General features: G+C 43.4%; 1 protein-coding gene across 10 annotated transcripts in view; it reads right to left on the minus strand.

The window, feature by feature from the left end:
* Positions 1-26,011, minus strand: part of TIAM2 (TIAM Rac1 associated GEF 2) — a 239,226-nt gene that overhangs the window by 65,973 nt on the left and 147,242 nt on the right. For 5 of the 10 annotated variants that reach the window (XR_007470439.1, XR_007470440.1, XM_049695172.1 and 2 more), the window contains 8 exons: positions 21,708-21,893; positions 20,847-20,993; positions 17,847-17,918; positions 10,247-10,408; positions 8,747-8,851; positions 8,493-8,571; positions 4,949-5,041; positions 4,113-4,376 (listed from right to left, as the gene is read on the minus strand). Coding sequence is in view for 5 of the 10 variants with exons in the window: in XM_049695172.1 (XP_049551129.1) it covers positions 4,113-4,376; positions 4,949-5,041; positions 8,493-8,571; positions 8,747-8,851; positions 10,247-10,408; positions 17,847-17,918; positions 20,847-20,993; positions 21,708-21,893 (1,108 nt within the window). In the remaining 5 variants the exon portion in view is untranslated. Of the gene's footprint in view, positions 1-4,112; positions 4,377-4,948; positions 5,042-6,525; positions 6,623-8,492; positions 8,572-8,746; positions 8,852-10,246; positions 10,409-17,846; positions 17,919-20,846; positions 20,994-21,707; positions 21,894-26,011 lie in introns of those variants that run through there. The other 5 variants (XM_049695169.1, XM_049695171.1, XR_007470441.1 and 2 more) reach the window with 5 other exon arrangements.

Consider the following 26,011-nt stretch of genomic DNA (forward strand, 5'->3'; position numbering starts at 1 on the left):
CATTTCCACAAGCTCATCGGGTGAGTCTTAAGCACTATGAAGTCTGACAACCTTTCCTTAAACACTATACACATCCATGAGTCTCAAACACCACTAGGATGCTTCTTTTCTAGAAAAACATGGAACCTGAACAGCAACTCAATCCCTGCCGGAGTTCCATGGGACTTGTCACCATTCCCACCGTTTCTTTCACTCACTTATATATAATAAGAGGGGTTTTGGTTTTGTTTTCCCCAGCTCAAACCTGATCAAGACACTAAGGCTAACAAACATGAATTTCTGGATACCTGACTAAAACCAAAAGTAGACCAAACGTCCTAAACTCACGTCGCTTACCCTCCGGTTTTGCATATTTTAAACACCCAATAGGGCTCAGGGAATATTCAGCCCAGACAGTTAAGATATACCCAGAACAGCTGCTGAGGGCTTCTTCTTCCTCCACCTTCTGATGTTCTTACAGTTTCTATTCAAAACAAACAAACAAACAAAAATACCAGGTCTTCCCTTCCAGAGAGCCAGCTGTGTGGTTTTTATTAACAGGCAAAGGATTAGCTTCTCGGGAAAATAAAACAGGGAAAGCTTCCTTCTTTTCAAGTACCAGGCTGCCTTTGGTAACGCTGAGAGCACATGAAATTTAGGGAAAGGCAGACTCTGAAATGACCACTCCTAAGGATGATTCAAAGTTGTATGAAAAATTGTCTTCCAAAAATCACTTAAATTCTTTTATCTGTGTAATTTTAAAACCTTTTTTTAGCATGAAAGTGGGACTACTGTTTCCTAATTCATCACCAAAGCAAGTCAAGGTAAACTTTAATGAGACAGTGAGCTCACAGGACGGGGGGAGGGGAGAGGAGACTCCCGTGTTCAGGTTTCCTGCCCCACAGGAGCCGGGCTGGACCCGAGCAGACACCGACTAGCTCAAGCTCACAGCGGCCCGTGGGGCAGGGACGGAAGCCTCATCTTCCAGGTGAGGAATCAAGCCTCTGTGTCCTCATTCGGGCTCCCCCAGATGCAGAGTCTGAGCCAAGGTCGTGGGTACAGAAGTTTCTAGAAGGTGATCCCAAGAAGCCCAAGCGAGGGAGTGAGGCCAGTGAGACCAGAGGGCAGAAAGCCCATAGAAGGTGTGAAATGAGGTTCCACGTGCAAGAGGAATCAACTCCACAGGGGCCTCTGAAGAACTGTGGGGTGCACCCCAGAACTGCCTTGGCAGGGGACAGCGCAGCTGGGGTGTCATCCAGCGATGCCCACTCCTCCCTGGCTGAGCGCTGCCCCCAAGGTCACACAAACTGTGAAGGGCAGGCCCGGACTCAAGCCCAGGTGGGACTCAAAGCCTGCCTGCCTGTCACCACACCATCCACCTTCCCCACTTCCACGAACATGGGCTTCTCGTGCCATCGTGATGTTAGGTCAGCTGAGAGCTTCCCTCTTTGCTCTCTCCTCTCCCTTGTCTTCTTCCCTCCATCCCCCCAACACGCCCCCGACCTTAAAAACAGACAGGCTTCCTTCTGAGATGTTCACTCACAGGCATTTAACTTCCTTCACAAGCTACACAACTACTTCAAAAAAAAATAAACAAAGGGGGCAGGGGGGTGGGGGAGGGACGGACTGGGAGTTTGGGGTTAGCAGAGGCAAACTATTCTATATAGAACGGATAAGCAACAAGGTCTTGCTGTAGAGCACAGGGAACTGAATTCAAAATCCTGTAATAAACCATAATGGAAAAGAACATGAAAAAGAATGTATATATATGTATAACTGAATCATTTCGTTGTACGGCAGAACTTAACACGACCTCATAAATAAACTATACTTCAGGGTTGTTTTTGTTTGTTTGTTTTTGGTTTGTTTGCGGTACGCGGGCCTCTCACTGTTGTGGCCTCTCCCGTTGCGGAGCACAGGCTCCGGACGCGCAGGCTCAGCGGCCATGGCTCATGGGCCTAGCCGCTCCGCGGCATGTGGGATCTTCCCGGACCGGGGCACGAACCCGTGTCCCCTGCATCGGCAGGCAGATTCTTAACCACTGCGCCACCAGGGAAGCCCCTATACTTCAGTTTTTTTTAAAAAAAAACAAATTGATAGAGAAAAAAAGAAAGAAAAGAAATCAATTCCAATTTGCCAAGCATTTGGGAAAGCAGTCCACCGTGGCTGTTTTGTGTCCAACACAAGCACATTACTCTGGAGCAGTGGAGGGCATAGACAGTAAATCCCTGGGGAGAAGATGCTTCATGCCCACAGAGCACGGTCTCACCAGGAAGACAAGGTGGTGATAAAGCATCCAGGGAAGGATGGGCAGAGGTATGCACTGCATCCGTGCGGGCACCTGTTGGCATACACAGTTCAGACCAGGGTGGAAAAGCCCTGCCACAGGCTAAGCTAAGCCACCTGTACACACTGACATGGGTATTCCTAGGTAAGTTACAAAACTGTAACCCGTAAGAATGGGTCCCTAGGACAAGAACTCTAGCAGTCATCTAACATATCCAGGCCCTCCTCTTATGCTGTTTCCCTGACAAAAATAAAACTGAAAAACAAGATTAACTGACCTGCTTGATCCTTAACTGTTTGGGAAAAAGAAAAAAAAAAAGGTAAATTTGCCTCTTCTGCTACTTTCTATAGAAATTCATTCCTGCAAGCACCAAAAGTGTTATTGATTCTGCAGTGATTGCTTATTATGATAGAATACATGGAGGTATAACAGGCAGTGAATGTATCCCTCAAGAATAATGAATCCAGCAAATGGTCACACGATGTCTTACGTAGAATACTCAGACCTGTAAGAGCAGCCCAGGTGGCTGAATGATGACCCTAACATAACCAAGTAATTAATTAGTTCCATCATAATTTTGGTTTTATGACACTCACTTTTATATGTCAATAGTCAATGTAATGGCATTTTAAATTAGAGGGAAACCTCAAGACAGGAGGAAAAGGCAGTATATACCTTATTGAATCACAAATCTGACAATCTGATTTTTTTTTTTTTTTTTTTTTTTTTGCGGTACACGGGCCTCTCACTGTTGTGGCCTCTGCCGTTGCGGCGCACAGGCTCCGGACGCGCAGGCTCAGTGGCCATGGCTCACGAGCCCAGCCACTCGGCGGCATGTGGGATCTTCCCGGACCGGGGCACGAACCCGTGTCCCCTGCATCGGCAGGCGGACTCTCTACCACTGCGCCACCAGGGAAGCCCACAATCTGATTTTTTAATTCCAAAAATGACCTAATAAACTTGTTTTATAATTAAATTGATCCTAACTGCTTCTCTTTTTGTTTTCCATCCATTTTTGGTAATCATGCAGAGATGTCTATTATCTATTATCATTATAATTATAATTATATAATATTATATATCTATTATCATTATAATTAAGTATAAAAATTACTTTGTGTGCTTGTAACATAAGACCTCACGCTTGGTCTACTATGGGGGCTTGGCCAGCTCCCTCCAGGGGTACAGAAGGAAACCACAGGTTTTCAGTGTGAGCTAGAGCCCCTAATTCACCTGACCACAAAATATGGAATATGCACGAATAATTAGCTCAGCAGTTCAAACCTTCAAATGACTGCCTTCCATGGAAATCTCACCTTCAGAAACATAAGCTGGCATACAATTTTTAGGCCTTTACAAAATTTTAGAATTCATGACCTACGTGAAAAGTTCGTAGTTTATTGAGGAAGCAGTACTCAACAAAAGAGTTAAAGAGCTGAACTGCATCAACCCTTCTTCGAACCCAGTAAATGACTGCACAATGCCTTTGCCTTACACTCAACTGAACAGAAAAATCAACTTTGGCATTTATGCTGGCTTTCATCTCCTTCAGTAACAAAGTAATTACAATACTAAGTATCATGGGTGATTTCTTTTTTAAGACTGCAATTTTCAAGAAAGTTATTTTGTGCAAAAACCATTATTTTCTATTTTCACTAAAAGAGATAATTACTAAAATGCATGGAATTTTATATCAAATCTACTTGGTTGGCATCTGTGTTCTTCTAAGAAAGGGGAAAACATTCTTTGAATAGCTTGAATAATCTCAGTTCGCAAGCAAAATCACAGCCTACAAATATTAGCTGTGATACCAGCAGTGAAGAAGGAAGAAAGAACAAAACCTTACCGTTTGCCGTATCCTTTTTAAAGTTATCCAGGAATTCCTCCAGGAGTTGGGACTGGTTAGGAGGGGGCAGCAGACCCTTCTGGTCCCTTGAGAACAGGTCACTGTCTGACCAGGAAGAACACAGAGTTGCTCTTGTGTCCGGCAGCCTGGCGATCAGAGTGAGCTCGACACTCTTCTCAGAAAACAGGGCCTCCATCTGCTTGAGGTCAAGATCAGACACAGCTTCCCCATTTAAGGTCATGATTTCATTGCCCTTTCTCAGCCCTGAGGAGAAAGGGGACATAGAAGAAGAAGAAAGAGAGATATTACTGAGAGAAATAGTTTAAGATGAAAGACGGCTGCAAACTCAAACCGTCTAGCGTTCTCAGGGACTGCTCTGTCGCCACTTTAAAAGAAAGCGCCAAAATGTGTCGTATTCAGATTCCACTGGTAACAAATTTCAGCTCTCTCAGACTAGTGTTAGAAGAAATAGTTTGAGAGTCACTCAAATTGATTATTCCTCTATGCGATATCCAGTGCCCTGGGAAATAACATTAGCCTGTGTCTGTCTGCCTGCCTGGCTCCATCTGTCTGTACGTATGCATGTGTACTGTGTGTGTGTATACTCTCTCTCTCTCTTTCAAAACCACACACACAAATTCTCTCTCTAGATATACATATAGGTGTGTATGGAGATGGAGATGGAGATGCGTTTTCAATTCAACTATTAAGTTTACTTTCTTTAAAATTCTAGGAGAAACTGTTTTCTGACAAAATCATAAGAAAATTTCACTAGCCAGACTGCACTGCACCGCACAGAATTAAGAGAGAACAGAGACACCGTGAGCCTCACGGACCTTCCCCATATGCCGGGCCACCCGGGAGAACATCGCTTATAAAAATGCGGCTGAGGTGCTGATGCCCGTCCACCTGCGCAGTCACTGCGAAGCCTAGGAACGAAAATAAAAGGAGAAAACGAGTCTAAATTCATCACACTAAATCAATGGGCAGTACTTCCTTGACCACCTATTCTCATAAGTATGGTGTGTTTAGAAAGTCTAAATTACAACTATTTTGATATCTAGCAGGGGGAGAAAAAGGGGAATGTGTCAGATCTAAAGGTATAAGAAAAATGAGTGCACAGTCTCGTTCAAAAGTTGAGACAATCTATCCATGTTCAGAGCAGCATTATTCGCAACAGCCAGAAGGTGGAAGCAACCCAACTGTCCACGGACAGAGGAATGGAAAAACAGAACGTGGTAGAGACATACAAGGGAATATCTTCACTCAGAAAAAGGAAGAAAATTCTGACACACGCTACAACACAAACCTTGAGGACATTATGCTACATGAAATAAGCCAGCCACAAAAGAACAAATACTGTATGAGTCCACTTATATGAGGGACTAGAGCAGTCAAATTTATAGAGACAAAAAACAGAAGGTTGGTTGCCAGGTGCTGAGGGAAGAAGGAACGGGAAGTTATTGTTTAACAGAGTCCCGGTTTTGCAAGACAAAAACAGTTCTGCAAATAGGTGCTGTTAATGGTGACACAACAATATGAATGTATTTAATGTCGCTGAATTGTCATTTTAACCATTCTTAACAATCGTTATGAAGGTAAACTTTATGTTATGGGTAGTTTACCACAATTTAAATGTTTTTTAATTTTTTAAAAAAGTTGAGACAAAATATAGTCTTATTAAAATAAATTAAGTTCGTTTCAATACAAAATATTTGTTCAGAAACAACTCTATATGGGGCTAGGCAACCAGGAGAGACGGCCCTTCTCTGAATGCATCGCCCTCTGTACTCCATGCCCTTGACTGTGATTCCATGGTGGGAACACACATTTCCATGTCTCGGTCCCATAACACTGGGAGTTCCTTGACAATAGGAAGAAAGGCATGTCCCCTGTTTCTTCTGTGCTCCGGCAGAGCCCAGAAGATTGTGGTCACCAAAAAGTATCTTTTCAAGTATCTTCCTTCAGTCATTCAAATGCAAAGAAGATTCACCAACGGGGACTGTGGAGAGTAGAGTAAAGGCCAATAGAAACACAGACAACATGCTCAGTGGGCTTCAGAGGAAAAACCAACATAACACTTGGGGCCAAACAGATGACGTAAAATTAAGAAACAAAGAACATGTCAATTTTATCAAGTACAAAAAGAACAAATCATAAAACGGAAGTCTTAACATATTACAATGACTAGGATTTAATCAGCTTGAGTCATTTTAAGCAAAATAATTATGTCAATATATCTAACACGAAATAATCTTTCTACGGAGATATTTACTGACCATTATATAATTATCAAGTTCCTATGGTAAAAGGCAAAAGATAGGAAGGAACTTTAAGACAGGAACACAGTCTATAAAGAGCTCAAAGCCAAGTTTAAACACAGACAGACAGAAATGCAAGAATTAAATGCTACCAAGTGAATGGCTGCTTCCTTGAAGCCGCTGTCACGTGGAACCTCTTAGCCTCAGCATCCTGAACTGATAGAGTTAAACAAATAGCACTTTCTTTGAAACCTTCAGCCTTCAAGAACCAGTCACCTCAAGATCTCAACATCATGATCTCTGCCTGTTGCAGCACCAAAAGTAGAAGCCCGAGATGCAATCGCTCTCTTGTTAGGTGTGGTTCTCAGCATTACAGGCATTTGTGCTTGTTCGGGGGTGTATGCACGAAAGAGAAATGAACAGATGTGACTCTGAAAGGCCTCCTGAATCAAACCTTGCCCTGAAAACGTTTGTGCTATTGAGGTTCAGAACTGAGCTTTGGTGTCTGAAAGTTCCCAAGAAGCAGTAAATAGGGTAGTTTCATGGTCTTGGTTATTTCCCTATAAATAGGAACAAACTGATATTCTATGTTAAATGGAAAACAAAACGTTTTCTTCACAACAAATAATGCACTGAAAAATGCCGTCTGTAATTTGCATTTGCTAGTTAGAAAGAAGGTCAAAGAAGTGAGATGGCTGAACTTTGCATAAGTAATATTTCATAGTTTCAGAATTCTCAATAGGAAGAAGAAAACTCTTGCCCAGAATCCTAGGAAACTGCCACTGTTCAGTTATAATCACAGCCTCCTGCATCACTGAGGAATCTTTTCTCCATATTTTTAATGGATTTTTGTTTTGTTATCTCCCAAGTTAATACTGCACCTAGATATTAAATACAGTTGGTCAAAAAATAAAACTTATCTCTTTGTGGGGGAAGATGTTTAGAAAAACGTATTCGATGTATCTAACGTTGAAATGGAGAAAAGGTTTAATGTAAAAAAAATACTTTATATTGACATTGAAATGGAGAAGAGGGGCTTCCCTGGTGGCGCAGTGGTTAAGAATCCACCTGCCAATGCAGGGGACACGGGTTCGAGCCCTGGTCCGGGAAGATCCCACATGCCACGGAACAACTAAGCCCGTGCACCACAACTACTGAGCCTGCGCTCTACAGCCTGCGAGCCACAACTACTGAGCCCACGTGCCACAACTACTGAAGCCTGTGTGCCACAACTACTGAGCTTGTGCTCTGGAGCCCACGAGCCAGAACTACTGAAGCCCGTACACCTAGAACCCATGCTCCACAACAAGAGAAGCCACTGCGATGAGAAGCCCCCGCACACCACAATGCAGAGCAGCCCCCGCTCACTGCAACTAGAGAAAGCCCGGGTGCAGCAACAAAGACCTAACGCAGCCAAAAATAAATAAATAAATAAAGGTATTAAAAAAAAAAATTGAAATGGAGAAGAGATTTAATGTTTAACAAAAACAATCTTTATATTAACTGAGTAACATCTCCATGGTGAGAAGTACTATATTAAATATAAACCCATTACGTAAGTTAAATAAATAAATGCTATGAAGTGATCTGGGTAACACTGACCCTTAATTGTTAAACTGAAGGCAAAGCAATCAGATAAGGCTTCTTCAAGAAAGTCAGACTTTCAGTTAGTTCTTGAAGGACAGGTCAGATTTACATACTCAGAGAGGAGGGATTGGGGGAGGGAGAAATGAGGGGAGCCGTCCAGGTGAGTGAAAAGCTAAGAGCAAAGACACTGAGACAAAAAGAACTGTTACATGAATCAGAAGTTAATCAGCTTAGAACCGCCCCCAGCACACTATAAATCCATTGTCTTGTTATTATCACCATCATTTCAAATTTCTCTTCAATTTTTACATTCATCCCTTTTAATTACTTTGGCATTTTTAACTAATAGTAATACATACCTTTTAGCCTACTAATATAAACAAATAAAAATGAAGAAAGAGAAAGGAAGCTCAGAAACTATTGTCATAGTTTCTGAAAATGTAAAGAAAAAATATTAGGGGCAAAGATACTGGGGCAAGCTAGGCAAGGATGGACCAGACAGTTCTCTGATGAGGGTGTTCCTTAACCTTACCGAAGTCAGACACACCCCCGGTCTTTGTGAGCTGCACGTCATAAACATTTAGTGGAAAGACTTCTATTTCATCATAAACCTACAAAAGGTAAAAACCAAAATCAGAGGATTTGACGTCATAATATCTGGAAATTTATTTTGATTGTTTCCAAACCAGATGCCAATTTAAACAGAACTTCCCCCCCAGATTACATATTTTTAAAATTAAGGGGCCACAGGTGGGGTGTCCCTTTCTGAAGCCAAAGCCCACTCACCTGCTCTTGCATGTATTCATACGGTGCAGGAATACTGTACTCAACGTTCTCATCCACTAATTTTCGAAGCTGTAGGCCATAGTGGCTAGGTTCCAACTGCCTCATCTACAAAGAAAAAGACAATTATTCAGATGTTGAATGTTCTTTCTAAATGCATCACTGTTCATTAAAAATCAAAGTGGAAATTTCTAAAAGAAATATGTAATTTGCTGAGTTTAAATCTACATAAGAGCTCAAATTTAAGTATGCAAAAAAGAAAAAAAGGGACAAATAATTATTTTTAAGGTTTTCTCTAAATGATACTGCTTATCACTAAAAGCAAGAGCGGTAATTTGAAGAAGTATGGTCATAGATATCTGATAGTAGAATACATCTTATCATCAGCAAGTGCTCTCTTTTTATAGACTGACTGTACCTAACTTTAAGTTGTTTCCTGTTACTGAAGTAGGGAAATTTGTGAAATGTCAACCATCGCATATTCTACAGACTTCAGAATTAGGAATTCCCTATTCCAACCACTTTTCACAAGAAAAGGTGTATACACGCACACATTCTCTCTCAGACACATTTTCAACAATGACAAATTATCTCAGGCCTCTGTTCTAATTGGGTCTAATTCACCCACTACTTCTGACCTCCTCTATCAGAATGCTTACCAACTTAATAAGTAATATCATTGCTATCGAACAATATTGTTTGCTGTCTGAATTAACACCTGACATAATGGAGTGAAAGGAAATTAAATTCATGATTATAACCTGTGTGTATAAATGTCTGGAATCCTAAGGCGTAAGTCAGTGACAAAGGAGGACTGAAATGAACGATGATCTAGTAAGTCAGTGTTCGTGGTAAAGAGTTAGCAAACTCTACATGACTTTTTTACCATTTCACGTATTTGCATTTTCTCTGCGAAGTTAAAAATATTTCAGCTCTACTGCGCCATCTGGTGGTCTGAAAGCATCTGATCTGATGCTGCTGAGTCGGCTTCATGGATCTCAGAGGGCTCTCTTGAAAATGTATCATAAACTTCCTTTTCAAAATAAAACCCAGTTTGAATAATGAATAAAACACCATCTCATAACAATCTCCATGAAGCAACTGTGGATGGTACCAAGTAACTCATTTAATCTGGAGAAACTTGATAAAACTATTTAGGATCAAATCAAAATAATTCGAAGTTTACACCACTTTCTCATAGAGCACCATCTCTAAGTACCCTAAATAACAACAGCCTTCATAATTATCCCAGATATAGAGGTATATATAGAATTCCAGTAAGATAGCTCAGGTTCTTCATGAAGGCAAGGGGTCATGACTTATCCTTCTAAGACATGAAGGAAGAGAATGCTAATAATTAATGTGTTAATTAACAAATAGGTTCATTGGTTCCTTCGTGTAGAAAGTGAGGTCTTAAACACCGCTCAAACTTAGAAGGCACGGGAGGGCGATGTGAACGATTATTTCCATTCAGAAGTATATTTCTACCGCAAAATCCACTACCTTGCACGCCAAGGTCAGAATATCTTCTACTCTGTGTTCCGGCTTGATCATCACGGTCACGGCTTGATGGTCCTGAAACTGAACGTCCGTCTGGCTCTCCCATGAGCCGTCTCGGGGAACACGGTCTACTGCTGACCCGTATATGTGCAGCAGGTCATCCACCTGTTTTCAGATCCCAAAGGAAAAGGTGGACAGACTTGATAAGCAAATGATGGAAACTATTGGGAAAATGCCCCCTTAATTTACAGTTAGCCATTTCACACTCCTCGCATCCTGGCTTCTCATGACCCTCTGGGGCAGACAAGCCTGGGATTTCCTCATTTGTTTAACCCACGTGCAACTGAAGCCCTGGGAGGCTGAGCAAAGTCAATCAACTGCTCCTCCCGAGTTCTAGCCACTATGCCTTAGCCCAAGTTAGGACACTGCAGTCACTGATGGGCTGCTTAGTATCTCCTCTTACTGCTCTAGAAATTGCCGGCTGACTGGGGCACAGTGAAATCTGCATCTAAGCCATGATCCCAGTGAATTTCAGATACACTCTCATCCACGGCCTCTGACACCCGCCTGCATTCTAACCATGAGCTGTGTTTAACTTAATCCAAGCACGTTTCTCTTCTCTCTTATTTCTACTTGTTTTTTAAAATTAACCCCTAATCCTGGGCTAAATGGTTTTCCATCCTTCAGCTATTTCACATCTAGACACACTTTTAGAAATCATCCCCAAACATACCACCTCTCACAAACTTTTCCCAGGGAAGTTTTGTTTCCTAAATGTCACCATCACAGTAACTCCATGACCTCATGCTAATACGTACTTCTATAATTTATAAACAAAAATAAATAACATTCATTAAGCAACTCAGAAATGTTTCCCTCTGCTTAGGTTCTCACATTAGTCTGACGGTAAAGACAAGACTTGGGGATTTAAATCAAAAGACTGATGTTCAAGTCACAAACTCTACCACTTCCCCAGCAGCAACAGGACATTTCCCTTGCTGAGCCTTGACTTCTATTTTGTAAGAGGGGATACTGTTAATATAATACAATTGCTTAAGTTGACTAATTAATAATACAAATTTTGTGAGCAAAGGAGATCACAGAAGCCAAAACACCTTACACACCAGAAAACGTTACATTCAGATCCAACACTATCACATTATTATATCCCACGTATCATACACTAAAGTTGTCATTGATGCCTGACTTGACTTTGAATTCTATGCATTTTTTAAAAACCACAAAGCAAAAGATCCTCCTGTATAGGATCAAAATACTAGAATACATACAGTAAAGAAATTTAAAAAAGGAAAAAAACAGGTTTAGGCAAAGAAAGGGAAGAATCAATCTTCCTGTGTTGTCTTTTTAAACGTGGTGCTCGCTCATCTTTAAAGTGGCATTTCTGGATCTGTCACTTTCTGTACATTTTCCTGGAAAGATGATCACAGCCTAGAATGAAAATGAACCTCATGTGCCAAAGCAAAAGGGAGAGAGAGAGAGAGAGAGAGGGAGAGAGGGAGAGAGGGAGAGAGGGAGAGAGGGAGAGAGGGAGAGAGGGAGAGAGGGAGAGAGGGAGAGAGGGAGAGAGGGAGAGAGGGAGAGAGGGAGAGAGGGAGAGAGAGAGAGAGAGAGAGAGAGAGAGAGAGAGAGAGAGAGAGAGAGAGAGAGAGAGAGAGAGAGAGAGAGAGAGAGAGAGAGAGAGAGAGAGAGAGTCCCATCTCACATGGGTCACATTTTCTTCTCTGGTTAAATAAACCTCCAGGCACTTCTGCTCATTTGAGCAGGGACTTCACGTGCATCGGCAACAAGCAGGCACTGCCTTAAAGGCGCAGAACCCGCCTCTCAAACTACGCTTGCTCAGAATCAAACGAAAACCCCAGCAGAGGTCACTGTGGAGTAAGAAACCACAAAGAGCTCATCCAAGAGGAAGTCAAATCGCCCTGACTGCCACTGCAAAGCAATTCAGGTCTGCACTTTCAGAGCAGAATAGGAAAGGCGTGATCTAGGATGGCCCGCTGGGGGAGGGACGGGGAAATACAAATTCACAACTACCCTCCCCTGCCCTCCTGTCCACCCCAGAGAGACCATACTACACACTGCCCGTTCACTCACCATTCACAACCCTCTGCGGTCGGCACTGTCCCAACCCTCCATTTAACAAGTGAGAATCATGAGTCTCGGAAAATTCTAGAAACTTGCCCACGCTCCCACAGGAAGCTGTGACTGTCGTACTGTGGGGATCTGAACCCTGGAAGCGGGCTTGAGCCTCTGCTCCCTGCCGCTGCACTACAGAAATACCAGCCCGGCAGTCAGTTACCTCTCGCAAAATGGACACAAGCCAACTTGCTGGACTCTGGCGTTATTCTCGACGCACGGCATGTTCTGGCTCCCCTGACACCTCCACAAAGCAGCAGCGCTCTCCTGCCTCCAGACCCCTGGTCACCTCCGCCTCCTTCACCTGCTTTACCCTCCTCACAGCTTCTGTGCTGAAACTACATAGACCTTTCAACCTTATTTCAAACACTGCCCCCCCCTTGTGAAGTGTCTCCTGCTCTCTTCGCCCCCTAACCCCAATTCCACTCAGACGCATCTACACCCCAATGTCCCGGTACAGCACTTAGCGAAGCCAGGCCCACTTGACAGTCATTTCTAGGCTGCTCCCACGCCCCCAGGTGCTGAGATGAATGACCACAGAGGCTCCGTCTTGCTCATTCTCAGTCTCTCTCAGCCCTCCACACAGTGTGTCCTGCGCCCAGAACACACCCAAGCCATGGATGTTGAACTGGATGCAACGAGAAATTCACAGTCACACAGAGTCTTGGAAAGTAAAGGCTGTCCATTTTCAGTATCCTATTCGAATCTATTTACACAGTGTCAAGTTCTTAATCCTCCCTGAAGTTTCAAGAAAAAGAACTAAGAGCGGATTACCGAAGGGGAAGAAGTTCTAGGCTAGGGAAAAGTGTGCAGGCAAACTAAGAGATGCAAAGGACAAGAGATGTTCACATTCTATTCGATGAAACACGGTTTTGTGCCTACAAGTGCTCTGAGGAATCATTTTGAGTCTACACTGTTGACCTAAGATCAATTGACTGACAAATGAGACGATGCCTATCAAAGCCAAGGCCATGGAAGGTTCAGATCCTCTCAAGAGATCCTACAGTGAACATTTACGTGTAATTTTTTCCTGTGCATCTCACACACTCTCACAACACACACCCCCTAGAAATGTACGCAATGAAAGAAAGGTAAAATCTGGCCATTCAAAGGAAGCCATGAGGATGTAGCATTGATTCGTCAATTAGAACCAGAAAAAGAAAAGGCTACTTGGTGCTTACAGATCTCCTAGGCTGTTGGAAGATGTACCCACTTGGAGAAAACAACTGGACTGATTCCCTCAAGGGTCAATGTTATCCATGCTGAAATCACATGCTTTATTTTCAATAAGCCAGATAAGATATTCTCCTACATTGTTTTTCATAAAAGGAACAGGGAATCGTGAAAATAAGCCCAGCAAGTTGATGTATCTGGAAAACTCCTTTCTCTGCTTAGCCTTAAAGGTGCTACATTAATCTTCTAACCACCCACCCAGAAGTCCCTGGTTGGCCACCTCTGTTGAGACCCCTGTATACTCCTCCCACCCACTCCATCCCCCCTCCCCACAGAATTAGTTTCCCATCAGCCTGTTCAAGGTTTCCAGTTCCTGGAGAAGACAAATGAAACAGCAAAAAATATAACAGACAATGTGGGTCAAATCCCAGCCTTGTCAGGGCTGGTTATCTCACGTCTCTGGGCTTCTATTTCTTCACCTTTACAAGGGGCTAAAGCACGCCAGCCTCATGGAGAAATCAGGAGATGGGTGTGAGGAATGGCGTTTGAAGGTACTACATAAACTGTAAAGAGCCATGAACAATGTCAAAGATCTTTTTTGAAGTTCAGTGTGGACTGTGGAATTACACTGTAGTAGGCTTGACCACCGTAATTCAACAATGGCCACTATAAAGAAGCGCATGAGAATCACCCCTTGTTTCAAAACCCTGGGGAATCATGGTGACTACGGGTGCCCAGACCACAGCGTGGTCCAGCGCTGAGCGGCCACGCACAAAACGCAACATCACTGAACCGCAGCCGAGGCCACTGAGGCCACTACAGTTAAGGTTTGCAAATCACTTCCGCCCTCAGGGTAGGGCAACTTCCACAGAAGCATTTCTTATTACTATCATATTAATGGTCCTGAAAGCACATGTCAAATTACTTCTGCCCCGTGTGCCTCAAGGAGAGAACACTGAAACTCCGCGGGTTCTCACAGCAGATGCGTTTGGATCAAATGGCTCATAATTACTGCCGGGATCGGTGAAGGGGAGTGGGCAGCAAAACCACGACCTGGCTGTGGCCAAGGGGCCCCCACCGCAGTCGCTGATAAAAGGGAGGCCCGTTAGCAAGTGAGATGAGAAGAGAACACGAAAGGAGTTACGCGCTCTCGGCTGTCTTAACAACAGCAAAATGTCACAGAGGGGGTGGTGTTTATTTCCTTCTTGGGCCGAGGCCCAAACATCAGTTGATATGAAAGGGAAACAAAGACCTATCTATGTACTATCCATCTGTACACGTACGGATGTTATGTACGGTTCCAGACTAAATGTTCTATTTAAACAGACCCGAGTTGTGGTCAAGAGTAAGCGGTTTCATTCACAGCTTCCATTTAAAAAAAAAACATTAGCGGGTTTTTTTTTTCCAGTTTGGAGCTAACGACTGATGTGACAATACTTCATTCACTCACTGCCGCAGAAAGTTGGGACACCCCAAGCCAATTTTCCAGGAGACAGAGCCAAGGCCCAGGGCTCCACAGCAACTGCAATGAAACTTCTGGGGTAGCTGCCATCCAGAGCCTCCGCAGGGATTTGTTGCCACAATCTCCATAACAAACATCTCCCTTCACACGTTGATCGAGACTCATTATTACTCACCAAGAAGTACCCTAGGAAAAGCTTTCGTTTTTGGCTGGCCAAAGTGTCCTTTAAAAAATGCTCAAATAAGGGCTTCCCTGGTGGCGCAGTGGTTGAGAGCCCGCCTGCCGATGCAGGGGACACGGGTTTGTGCCCCGGTCCGGGAAGATCCCACATGCCGCGGAGTGGCTGGGCCCGTGAGCCGTGGCTGCTGGGCCTGCGCGTCCGGAGCCTGTGCTCCGCAACGGGAGAGCCCACAACAGTGAGAGGCCCGCGTACCGCCAAAAAAAAAAAAAAAAAAAATGCTCAAATAAGACTGGCCTTATTCCAACCTTAACAGATTTCAAATTAGGGTGACTCACTGTTGGACGGTTATATGACGCACCGATTAGAATAGAATATTCTTAAATACCCGTGACCTCCTCCCTCCCCACACTCAGGAACGACTGCCTTTCTGTGTGACGCTAATGGACACAATACACTGTTTACAAACAGACGTTTTGTGCAAGTTATAAATATTCCCCAAGAACGATTAGCAAAGGAAAACTAGTGGAATGAAATATTAATTATTCAACCAGCTACAGGCAGAATTTTAAGTCCCAGAGACATAAAAAACCAAATACCCTTCATTCTAGCTGCAACTCACTTAAACATAGTTATCTGAGTACTACAGTACAGAAATGATAAACATACCATTAAAATAACCCTATATGTCAAAGGAATTTCTTCACTGTTGCTACAGCAGAAGCAATGTTTAGTTAAAACAAATAGGGATAAATGTTTAAATACATATGCCTAAAAAAAAGGATGCAATAATTTTCTCCTCTCACTCGTTCCAGCGCCAGTGGGCCTTGTCAATTAAATCACAAGAAGATCATTTGTTAATTAAAGCCCAATTTAAATAAACACTAAGCTTAATTCTGACCATTAATGGCTATTTTAGCAAAAATTTATTTTCAAAGTCCAACATAATTCTGTTAATAGAAAGTGCTTTGATGATACAATTTCTAAACTCTCAAAGTAGGAATTTTAAATGGTTATTTAATGCTGGAAGACATACGAAAATTATGGGTTTTCATTACAGATCAAACAGCTCTTCTCAACCATTAAAGGGCTACATCTAATATAGACAATTAAGAGGCAAATTTATTAAGCTATATTATATCCTTAGCAGTGAGCCATGGATTGAGAACACACACACAATCAAAGGTCCTAGTTACAAGTTTGCTTGGGAGACATGACATATATACACTTGGTGGGATGACTGCCCATAAAAGATTGTAAAGAACCAAGTAAATAATAGTGAAATAATTTTTTTTAATCAAGCAAAATCCCTGGTGGACAGTGTATTTTGATCTGATTTTGAAATAAGCTCTGCATGTATACAGAAATAAAGGGACAGGGAATGGAAATTATTCATTATGAAAAGTCCACCATTTTGATGGTGTGTTTTATAAAAAAGGAAGGTATGGATGGGTCTGGCTTCCTCAGGGCCCCGTTTGGTCAAAGCTGGCCAAAGGAGGGCACAGAGACCAGCCAGAAGCAGTGCCCATGACACAGCCTCCGGGCACAGGCACCCCATCTCATGACCTGCCCTCTGGCAGCCCCTGACCTCTGTGAGTGGGAGGTCAGGGTAGGGTTCTGAGCAGAGGTTCTCTACCCCATTTCAGGACACCTCGGGCAGAGTTGCCCCCCGGAGTGGTCTCTATAATAACCATGGAACTGAGCCCATTCTCAGCACCCACGGTTGGGCCAACCTCCCATGGAGGCAGAATAGGTAGTTGTCTATGGTGTATATTTTAGGATCACCAGAAAGTTCCTCACTCACCTCCCCCCAGACCCATCACTGGGTCTAACACTCCACCATTCCTCAGATTTTTCAAACTATGGCCAAGTCACTGAATTATCCCAATTAATTTGTTAAGTAATACTGCCTACTTCTGCAACAGCACATTAAGTTTGGCCAAGCCGTTAAAATCATGTTTCAACCTCAACAAAGAGTTTAGAGGTTTATTGGACATAAAACCTAAGAGAAAATAATTTGCTGAAGCAGATGATAAGAGAAATAGATCGTAACATGAAACACAGCTTTAAGGGCAGACACAGCTTTGTGTCTTTGAAAAAGACACAAAGAAGAGGCATGAGCTCACCCAGACCACCTTCACCCTACTCCAGAATTCCATTCAGAAATGGTTCTGAGGATTTACTCGGTCAGAAGCTGTCCTGGGGACTAGACGGGACCCCTGTATTCAGCTCCACTGAGGGCACCAAAGGCTACTGATTTGCAGCATGATGTAATATGTGTGTGAAGCCCCCTGACACCCTAAGAGGTAAATGCAAGTTTGGAGTCACCGAACTCTCAAATGACGGTAAGAACTGCTGAGGAATAGGGACGAATAAATGAAAGTTGCTATTTTGAACTAAAGTTGCTTTAGTCTAGCTATACCACTTTGAAGACGGAGTTATCATGAGTTTAGATACCTTCAAAAACACTTGGAATTCTGCAAACATCTTTTACCTACTCGGGACCATCTGAGTTCTAACTTTACAGTATTTTCAACAGATTCAGGTAAAGATTCAGAACTAGCATCCCCTCGTTAACTTAGCATTTGTGTCATCCAAGTAAAAATAAGATGGCTACCATCTACAGCAACGTTTACCTCACTGGAGTTATTGGAGCTTTGAGGTAGCTGAGTTCCAGAAAATCCATGGCTGCCACTTGAATCAAATATCTGATAGGCAGGGGGGAAAAAAAGACTAATGAAACGGCTCTGCAATATTCGTTTGGCGGCTACCCTTTCTCAATATTAAAAAATTTAAGGGCTATGACATTTGATAAGATCTTCATATTGCAATGTGTACTATTTACTACTCTACTACGTGTAAAGTTTTAACTTTAAAGTTGCTTTTTTTCTTCCCATATGGTTAAATATTTTACTTTTCTATGATACATATTATTCAAGTCACCCTGGATATTCCTGATGCTGCTTTTACCAAGAAGTACACGTTTCTGAAGATGCAGAAATCAAAGTTAGCAAAGCCACCAAAATCAAGCTTATAACTGTTTTATAAATGTGCGTAGAAGAAATATTGGGAAGAAATAAAGCTAAATATTAAAAGTGGCTGTGTTTGGGTAGAGGGACTAGGAAAAATTTCCTTTACTTTTTCCAATTTTTCTCTTCTAGATTTTGTAGAATACTAAACATTAACAAACAGGCCATTTACACATTTACGGATACCTACTACCTCAACTGCATTCAGTTATATAAATACCAGTGTCATATCTTTTTAAAACAAAAATGTTCAACCAAATGCTTTTGTTTCTCAAGAAATCTTACATTAAGGGCATTTACTACATATGATGGGGTAAAAACCATATTAGGGTCATATCTAATTGCTAAATGTCAACATTTTATAAGCAAATTATCAAGATATTTATCGTTGTCATTTAATTATACAGAATTGGCTACCTTGATTAAAATCAGAATTTGCCTCAAAGACATTATTTAAACTTCATAGAAGTTGAATTCAAAAACATAAACCCAGCATTAGCCAATGGTTTATAGTTAACTATAGTCTATAACGAGGAAATACATTTCCATTTATAACCAACAAATGATTACTTTCACAACTGAAGTACAAATAGAACCACAATTTTTTTTCTTATAAATGTATTTATTTAATTTATTTTTTTGGCTGCGCTGGGTCTCTGTTACTGCGCATGGGCTTTCTCTAGTTGCGGCGAGCGGGGGCTACTCTTTGTTGCGGTGCGCGGGCTTCTCATTGCAGCGGTTTCTCTTGTTGCGGAGCACGGGCTCTAGGCGCGCGGGCTTCAGTAGTTGTGGCACATGGGCTCAGCAGTCGTGGCTCGTGGGCTTAGCTGCTCCACGGCATGTGGGATCTTCCTGGACCAGGGCTCGAACCCGCATCCCATGAATTGGCAGGCAGATTCCTAACCACTGCGCCACCAGGGAAGTCCAGAACCACAATTTTTAAACGTGATATTCTTTCCAATTGTGAGTATACAAAAACAGTGGCCAAGTAAAAGGGATTCCATGTGAGTTTGCCCTCCTTCAGTCAATCAATCCATGTCCCACCACCTCCAGCTTTATTGTTTTATGATTACAGACGGGTCAAAGAAGTTGATTCTATCCCTGTTACTCACCTATTTCACAAAACTGTTATGCACAATCAAATGTGTATACCCATATAAAATTAGAAAATAAAGTTCATAAAATGCGACCCTCTCTGCCAGCATATTCAGAATAACAGCAACCCGTCAGAAGTAAAAACAAGAACGTCCTTGAACTTCATCACAACTCACTTCCCAACTCACTTAAACAATCATTTTGTGATAGCTCATCTTTTCAACAGTCTTTCAAAAAATAATAATCCTAAAACATATCACTCAGCAACATAAAAATCATTATCATACACTGTATTAACAGCATTAGGAAATACTTCAGATATGAGTGTTCAAAATGTTCTGAAAACAATTCACTGTCCTTGGGCCACATTTCAACAATAAGCACTCAGGCTTTTTTTTTTTTTTTTTTTTTTTTTGCTGTAGGCGGGCCTCTCACTGTTGTGGCCTCTCCCGTTGCGGAGCACAGGCTCCGGACGCGCAGGCTCAGCGGCCATGGCTCACGGGCCCAGCCGCTCCACGGCATGTGGGGTCTTCCTGGACCGGGGTACGAACCCGCGTCCCTTGCATCGGCAGGTGGACTCTCAACCACTGCGCCACCAGGGAAGCCCACTCGGGCTATTTTCAACTTGACAAAATGTTGAAAGAGCCGCCTTTCCTCCAGAAAACTAAGCAGCAGCAATGGCCCAGTGTTGCAGCATCCAGGGAGACCAAGTCCCAGCCCTGCCTCTCGGCTGCTGCGTGAACATCCGGGGAAAGGAAGTGACTCAACCTCTCCGGGTCTCAGGCTCCTCATATGTAAAATGTGATGACAAAACGCCTACTTTGTGTCATAAAGATGAAGTCAGCAAAGCGTCTGGCACCATCCATAGAATTTAGTTGCTGCTACTCTATTATTAATTTTACATGTTGGTGTTGGGGGTTTTTTTTTTTAGTATATTTACAAAGTTCTACAATCATCACCACCGTCTAATTCCAGAATATTTTTTATCACTCCCCAAAGAAACTCCATATCCATTGGCAGTCATTCCCTATGCGCCCCTCCCCCCAGCCCTTGGCCATCACTAGTTACTTTCTGTCTCTGTGGATGTGCCTATCCTGGACTTTTAATGTAAATGGAGTCATAAAACCTGTGGCCTTTTGCGTTTAGCTTCTTTCACTTAGCATCATGTTTTCAAGGTTCATCCACGTGGGAGCATGTATCAGCACTTTCTGCCTTTTTTTTCTTTAACATAAAATCTATGACAATTACTTCTAAAGGCTTCTTTTCTGATGACTCTTATTTTTGGGTTACCATGCGCTGCAGATGTGAGCAAGGTGTGAATACCTCTTTGGGAGTGCCAAAAAGAGACTGAGCAATTTGTGTGTTTCCATTTGAGGAAAAAAATCCATGCTAAGACTGCATCCCTTTGAAGGAACTTTTATCTCATCCTGAAGGGGGATGAACATTTATGATTTATGGCATATCAAGGATTTCCCGCTAGGTCTGCTGTCCTTCCCATGCTGGCAAACTCACCTGGGTTATAGACGGTCTTTTCTCCTTTCCTTTTCTTGCGAGCGTGTCCAGCCCTTTTAATGAAGAAAATAAGCCCTTCTTGTGTCTTCCTCGCTGGGTCAGTGAGAGTGTCCTTTTCCGGAGAGCAGAGTCATCTCTAGAACATACCTAATTCAAAACAATTTAGAAAAATCTTAAGACGCCATTATTTAGATGACAGAGCGAATTAACCATTGCCCTAGAACAGGAGTAAAGCCCTGCCTGCTATAAATGTGTTCTGAGCAGCCCCCAAAACTGCTGCAAGTCTGACATACCAGGACCGCATCCACCACAGAGATGTCCCTTATCTGGATAAACACGTCTAGTTACAACATTCACATCTCTTCGGGGTGGACAGCAGGGTCAGCACAACAGCCCTCGGACCACCCGCCACCACCCCCCACCCCACCCCCGCTGAGCTAGTACTATCCACAGAAGCCACCTGCACAGGAGCGATTTCAGAAAACCCAGTGGGGCTCTCGGGAGAACAGATCAAACAACCTTCCGTCAGCCCTTTAACTCTTCACACCATTGTTGCTACTCCTCGGGGATTCCACCTTCCTGACTGTACGAGGTGGAACAGACAGAAGGGCAGACGCAGATGTGAATATTTAATAACTGCGTATTAGGAGTTGGATTCCGAGAACGGGCAGCAAAGAAGCTGGGATGCTGGGACTTTGTAGCAGGACGCCAATCATCCCTCCCCCGGCGCCTGGCCCCTGGGTGGCCCTGGTCAGTTATTGGCTTAAGTCACAGCAGTGCGGAATGTCAACAGGCTGGAGAAAGGTGAGCATCCGCAGCGCTCCCCCTTCACGCCGCTGAACAGCCTTCCTGGAAACTCACCAGAGCGTGGAAAGAGGAAACTGACAAGACGCCCAACCGGCCCAGGGCCAGCTTGGAGGGGCGGCTGGCAGCAGCAAGGAGGCTCTTGGGGTTCGGCAACTCCCCGCCTTGCAGGCTGGCCAGATAGCAGCGCATCCTGAACAGATCCATGTGAAATTTCTCCAGGTTCTGCTCCCACTGCTGGATCTGTTTAAGCAAGAATAGGACTAATTTAAATAAAAATGAGAAGTGCTCATGGGTCAAATTGAAAACGTGACCCCTTTCACAAACTTTAAAAGTCATTTCAGCTGGTGCTGCATGGTTGAAATGAGCCTTCCCTGCTCACCCCATCTCAAGCCCTCCTGCCCAAACACATGGGGTCGGACCGCACTGTACTTCATCAGGATGGCCAAAGACAAAACAAAGCCGGCGGTCCCAATACGGTGCCGTGCCATGGCCTCTGGAGAGCTCTAGCGCTGAAAACCGGGCTGACTTAGGGCAGGATGCACCACTGAAAGTCAGTTATTTCACTTTGTCTCATTTACATTCACAGCCTCTAATCTTAATCAGATTAACCGGTCTGCACACAAACAGATGCTGGCTGAATGGAGGCAAGTGGCTGCACATTTCTGTACATTCTGAGAATCACTTAAAATAACAAGCAGATGAACTGCAGGCAGAAGGACAAACAGAGCTTTTACTCCTATTTTAAGTGTATTAGAGAAGAATCACCATCTACACATCTTTATTAAGACACATAAAATTATTTACACGACAGAAATTTCTACGTATTCTTCAAAACTTAAGTCATGAGTTGGTAAAGAAGTACAAACTCTGGGGGCCACTCTCTCCCTTCTTCCAAGAATGTCAAAGTATGTTCTGTGTTAAGTATTACCTTCACTTAAACATAAACGAATAGGTGAAGAAAGGCCCTAGTAAGTTGCCAACGTAGGGATTCAGAACAGAACAGAAAGCAGGGCTTCAAATGGTATTCAGAGCAATCTCGAAATTCAAGAGAAGGTCTGTAGTGAAGGCTTACGACGATTCGGTACAAGAATTGTGTCATTTCATTTGCAACAACTGCATCTCTAGCTTTGCCAAGTTTAGCACCCAAACAGATCCTAAACTTTCACAGTACACTTTCCAGGTCAACCCGTAATCCTGGACAAATGATATTTTGAAGGCTCTCTGACATTTAACACTATGGTCCCCTCAGCCTCTGCCCAGGGAAAAGCAGGACAAGTTCTGGGTGCTCCCTAGACCCCCTCCAAGTTCTCTGTATCCATTTCTTAGGAAGGTCTCTGCACAACTTTTCCACATAAAAGATATATGATGGGGCTTCCCTGGTGGCGTCGTGGTTGAGAGTCTGCCTGCCAATGCAGGGGACACGGGTTCGTGCCCTGGTCTGGGAAGATCCCACATGCCGCGGAGCGCCTGGGCCCCTGAGCCATGGCCGCTGGGCCTGCGCGTCCGGAGCCTGTGCTCCGCAACGGGAGAGGCCACAACAGTGAGAGGCCTGCGTACCGCAAAAAAAAAAAAAAAATGATGGCTACAAGGTCTAAACAAATCATTTGTTGATCTGTCATAGTCCGTCCGCAAAACAAAAGTCCCAGAGTGCACTGAAAAATCCCAATTTCCAGTTTAACTTCATTTAAGATGCCGTGTGACCTTGCTAGTGATGTAACAGCCCACTCACGTCAGCCTTGAATCAATACCAGAATGAGCTGCTGGCTTTTCCAAGTGAAAAATGCCCAGCTCCACTGCCTGAGGAGTCCACTCATTAGGCATGAGGCCCAGAAAAGCTGACACTCCAAAAGCACCTCCAACAACTCTGGTGCCAGCCTGAGAGAGGATGACTGTTCTAGACTAACACGGCAGTTCCAATTGAACTGCAAATCTCTTCGTGGTCTTGCCATGTTACAGTGTTCTAGATTCCAGAAGTAATGGATGGCTATTCTGTAACCATAAACTACACATACCAGGAGCGCTAAGTCCCGGCAACACTATACTCCCAGTTCTGTCTCACAAATATCTTCGGTAGCTGACACCTGAACATCCACAACTTAGACGCATTCTTCTGTCTTCTAATAATATGCAGGTATTTCTAGGTTGGGTAGTGTATTAAAGCTTATCCCTCATCTATAACTCCACGTGAAACAGCTTATGAGATGCTTTCTAGGGGTTCTGGGGAGGGGTAGGTGGGATATGAAAGGAAAGAAAAACAGTGAGGCATTGGATACCAGACAATAAAGGAGCCCATGCCATCCACAGAGGAATAAAAAGACAAAATACCAAATAAAATAAAACCCAGGTCCATGCCAATCACTACAGATCAGGGAAGATGACAATCTCTCATATTTTCACTGACTTCTGCGGTTTACAAAGATTTTTAAAGGCATCATTGAATGTATTTAAATGACTACACATCAAAGCACCACTGGAAGGAAAAGACAGTTCCGTCCTAAACGATACACAGGGAATCTTCAATTTTGCCAGAAACACTTTATCATCTTCAGCACACCTAGACCTCTCTACCCAAAACCCGGGACAAAATGCAGGTAAGTTCATAGGAAGAAAATGAATTCAGATGCTTAGGTTTGTTGAAAGAAGAAGGCACCGGGAGACCCCAAAAGCCCAAAGCAGACCTTACAAAGATCAAGAAGTTTGTTAATATATGTGATTATGTTTCAAGAGAACTGGTATCTCAATCAGTACTGCACACTGTAGAGGAATTTTTTAATCTGAACTTAGTAGAAAATGAGAATGGACTTTATGACTTCTCCGTTTCAATGATGCGTCCTGTCCTTATCTTGACTGAGCCACGGGGTGCCCAGATGTGTGGTCCAACACTAATCCGACCGTTTCTATGAGTGTTTGGGATGGGATTAACATTTAAATGGGTAGATAGAATAAAGCAGACTGCCGTCCCTCATGTGGGTGGGCCTCATCCAGTAAGTTGAAGGCCCGGCTAGAACAAAAAGTCTGACCCTCCCCAAGCAAGGAAGAATTCCTCTTGCCCAATGGTCCTTCACACTGGGATATCGGCCTTTTTCCTGCCTTTTGACTGGAACTGAAATACTGGCCCATCCTGGGTCTCCAGCCTGCCAGTGTTCAGGGGCAAACCACACCACCCGCTGTCCTGGGTCTGTAGCTGGCCGACTCACTGCAGATCTTGGGGCCTGCCCATCTCTGTAATCACAGGAGCCAACTCCTTATAACAAATCTCTTTACAAATATATTTTTCACAGGTCCTGTTGGTTCTGTTTCTCTGGAGAACCCTGACTAATACATCCTTCATCCCACAGAGCTCTGTGGCAGAGTAAGCCATCATTAGTCACACAGCTAGTCCATATTTAAAGACAATATTTATCTTACTTTTAAGGTCATGGTCCTTTACGGAGAGAATCGGAGAGCGTGTTCAAATGAGGATCTGTGGTTGGATAAGAAACAATGAAATATTTGATTTTTCTATCCACGGACTCAACAAAGTTGCAGAGAAGGATGTGGCAGAATATGCAGGTAAAAAGTCCAGTGGACGCAGGTGCTTGGGTTACTTAGAGGGAAGAGAGAAGTACAAAGGCCAGACCCACGAGCTCAGTACAGACCTTGTAATACTGGGGAAGTCTGTGGACACAGGCAATGAGCTTGCAAGGGAGTTAGGGTCGCCACACCCTCATTTCTCAGCAGAGAATACTGAGGCCCAGGGAGGAAAGTGACTTCACCAGGGCCACACAATAAGCCGGCCCCTCCAGGTTGGCCAAGGCCCAAAGCTGATCCTGATGGGAGCAACATGCAGAAACAAGCTTCAATCGAGCACTTAGAACGCAGCCCCTGAGCCCCTGGTCCTCTCGCTCACAAGGTGGGTATCGTGCACTATCCAGTAATTACTTAGCAACTTGCAGTTAAATCTTCATCTGATTGTCAACTGCATTTCTACCCACAAATCCCCAGGTGTTCTACAGAGAAGATGTAAGACTACCCACACTCTCATTTGGGTGAACAATCTTGCCCCTCAATTTCCTACCAGCTTTGATCTTCAAGTTCAGCCCCAAATTAATGTTAACTAAAAGGAAAGACATTTTATTTTTATCCCTTTATCCCTCAAAAGATGAGATACGGATACATTTTCCTTAAATGAAGGGGACAAATAGAAGACAGTTTTGTATCTATGACACATACCACCGCAGTAAATTTCAACCATCGTCACCAAAATAGCAATATTATCCAACCTCACACTTATCAGGGAATTTCTGGAGATTTTTTCCTAATATGATCAAAAACGAAAATGCCCCAGATCAATTCCTTTAACCCAAGACTGTTTCCCC

The sequence above is a fragment of the Orcinus orca genome, chromosome 12, assembly GCF_937001465.1.
Source record: "Orcinus orca chromosome 12, mOrcOrc1.1, whole genome shotgun sequence".
NCBI lineage: Eukaryota > Metazoa > Chordata > Mammalia > Artiodactyla > Delphinidae > Orcinus > Orcinus orca.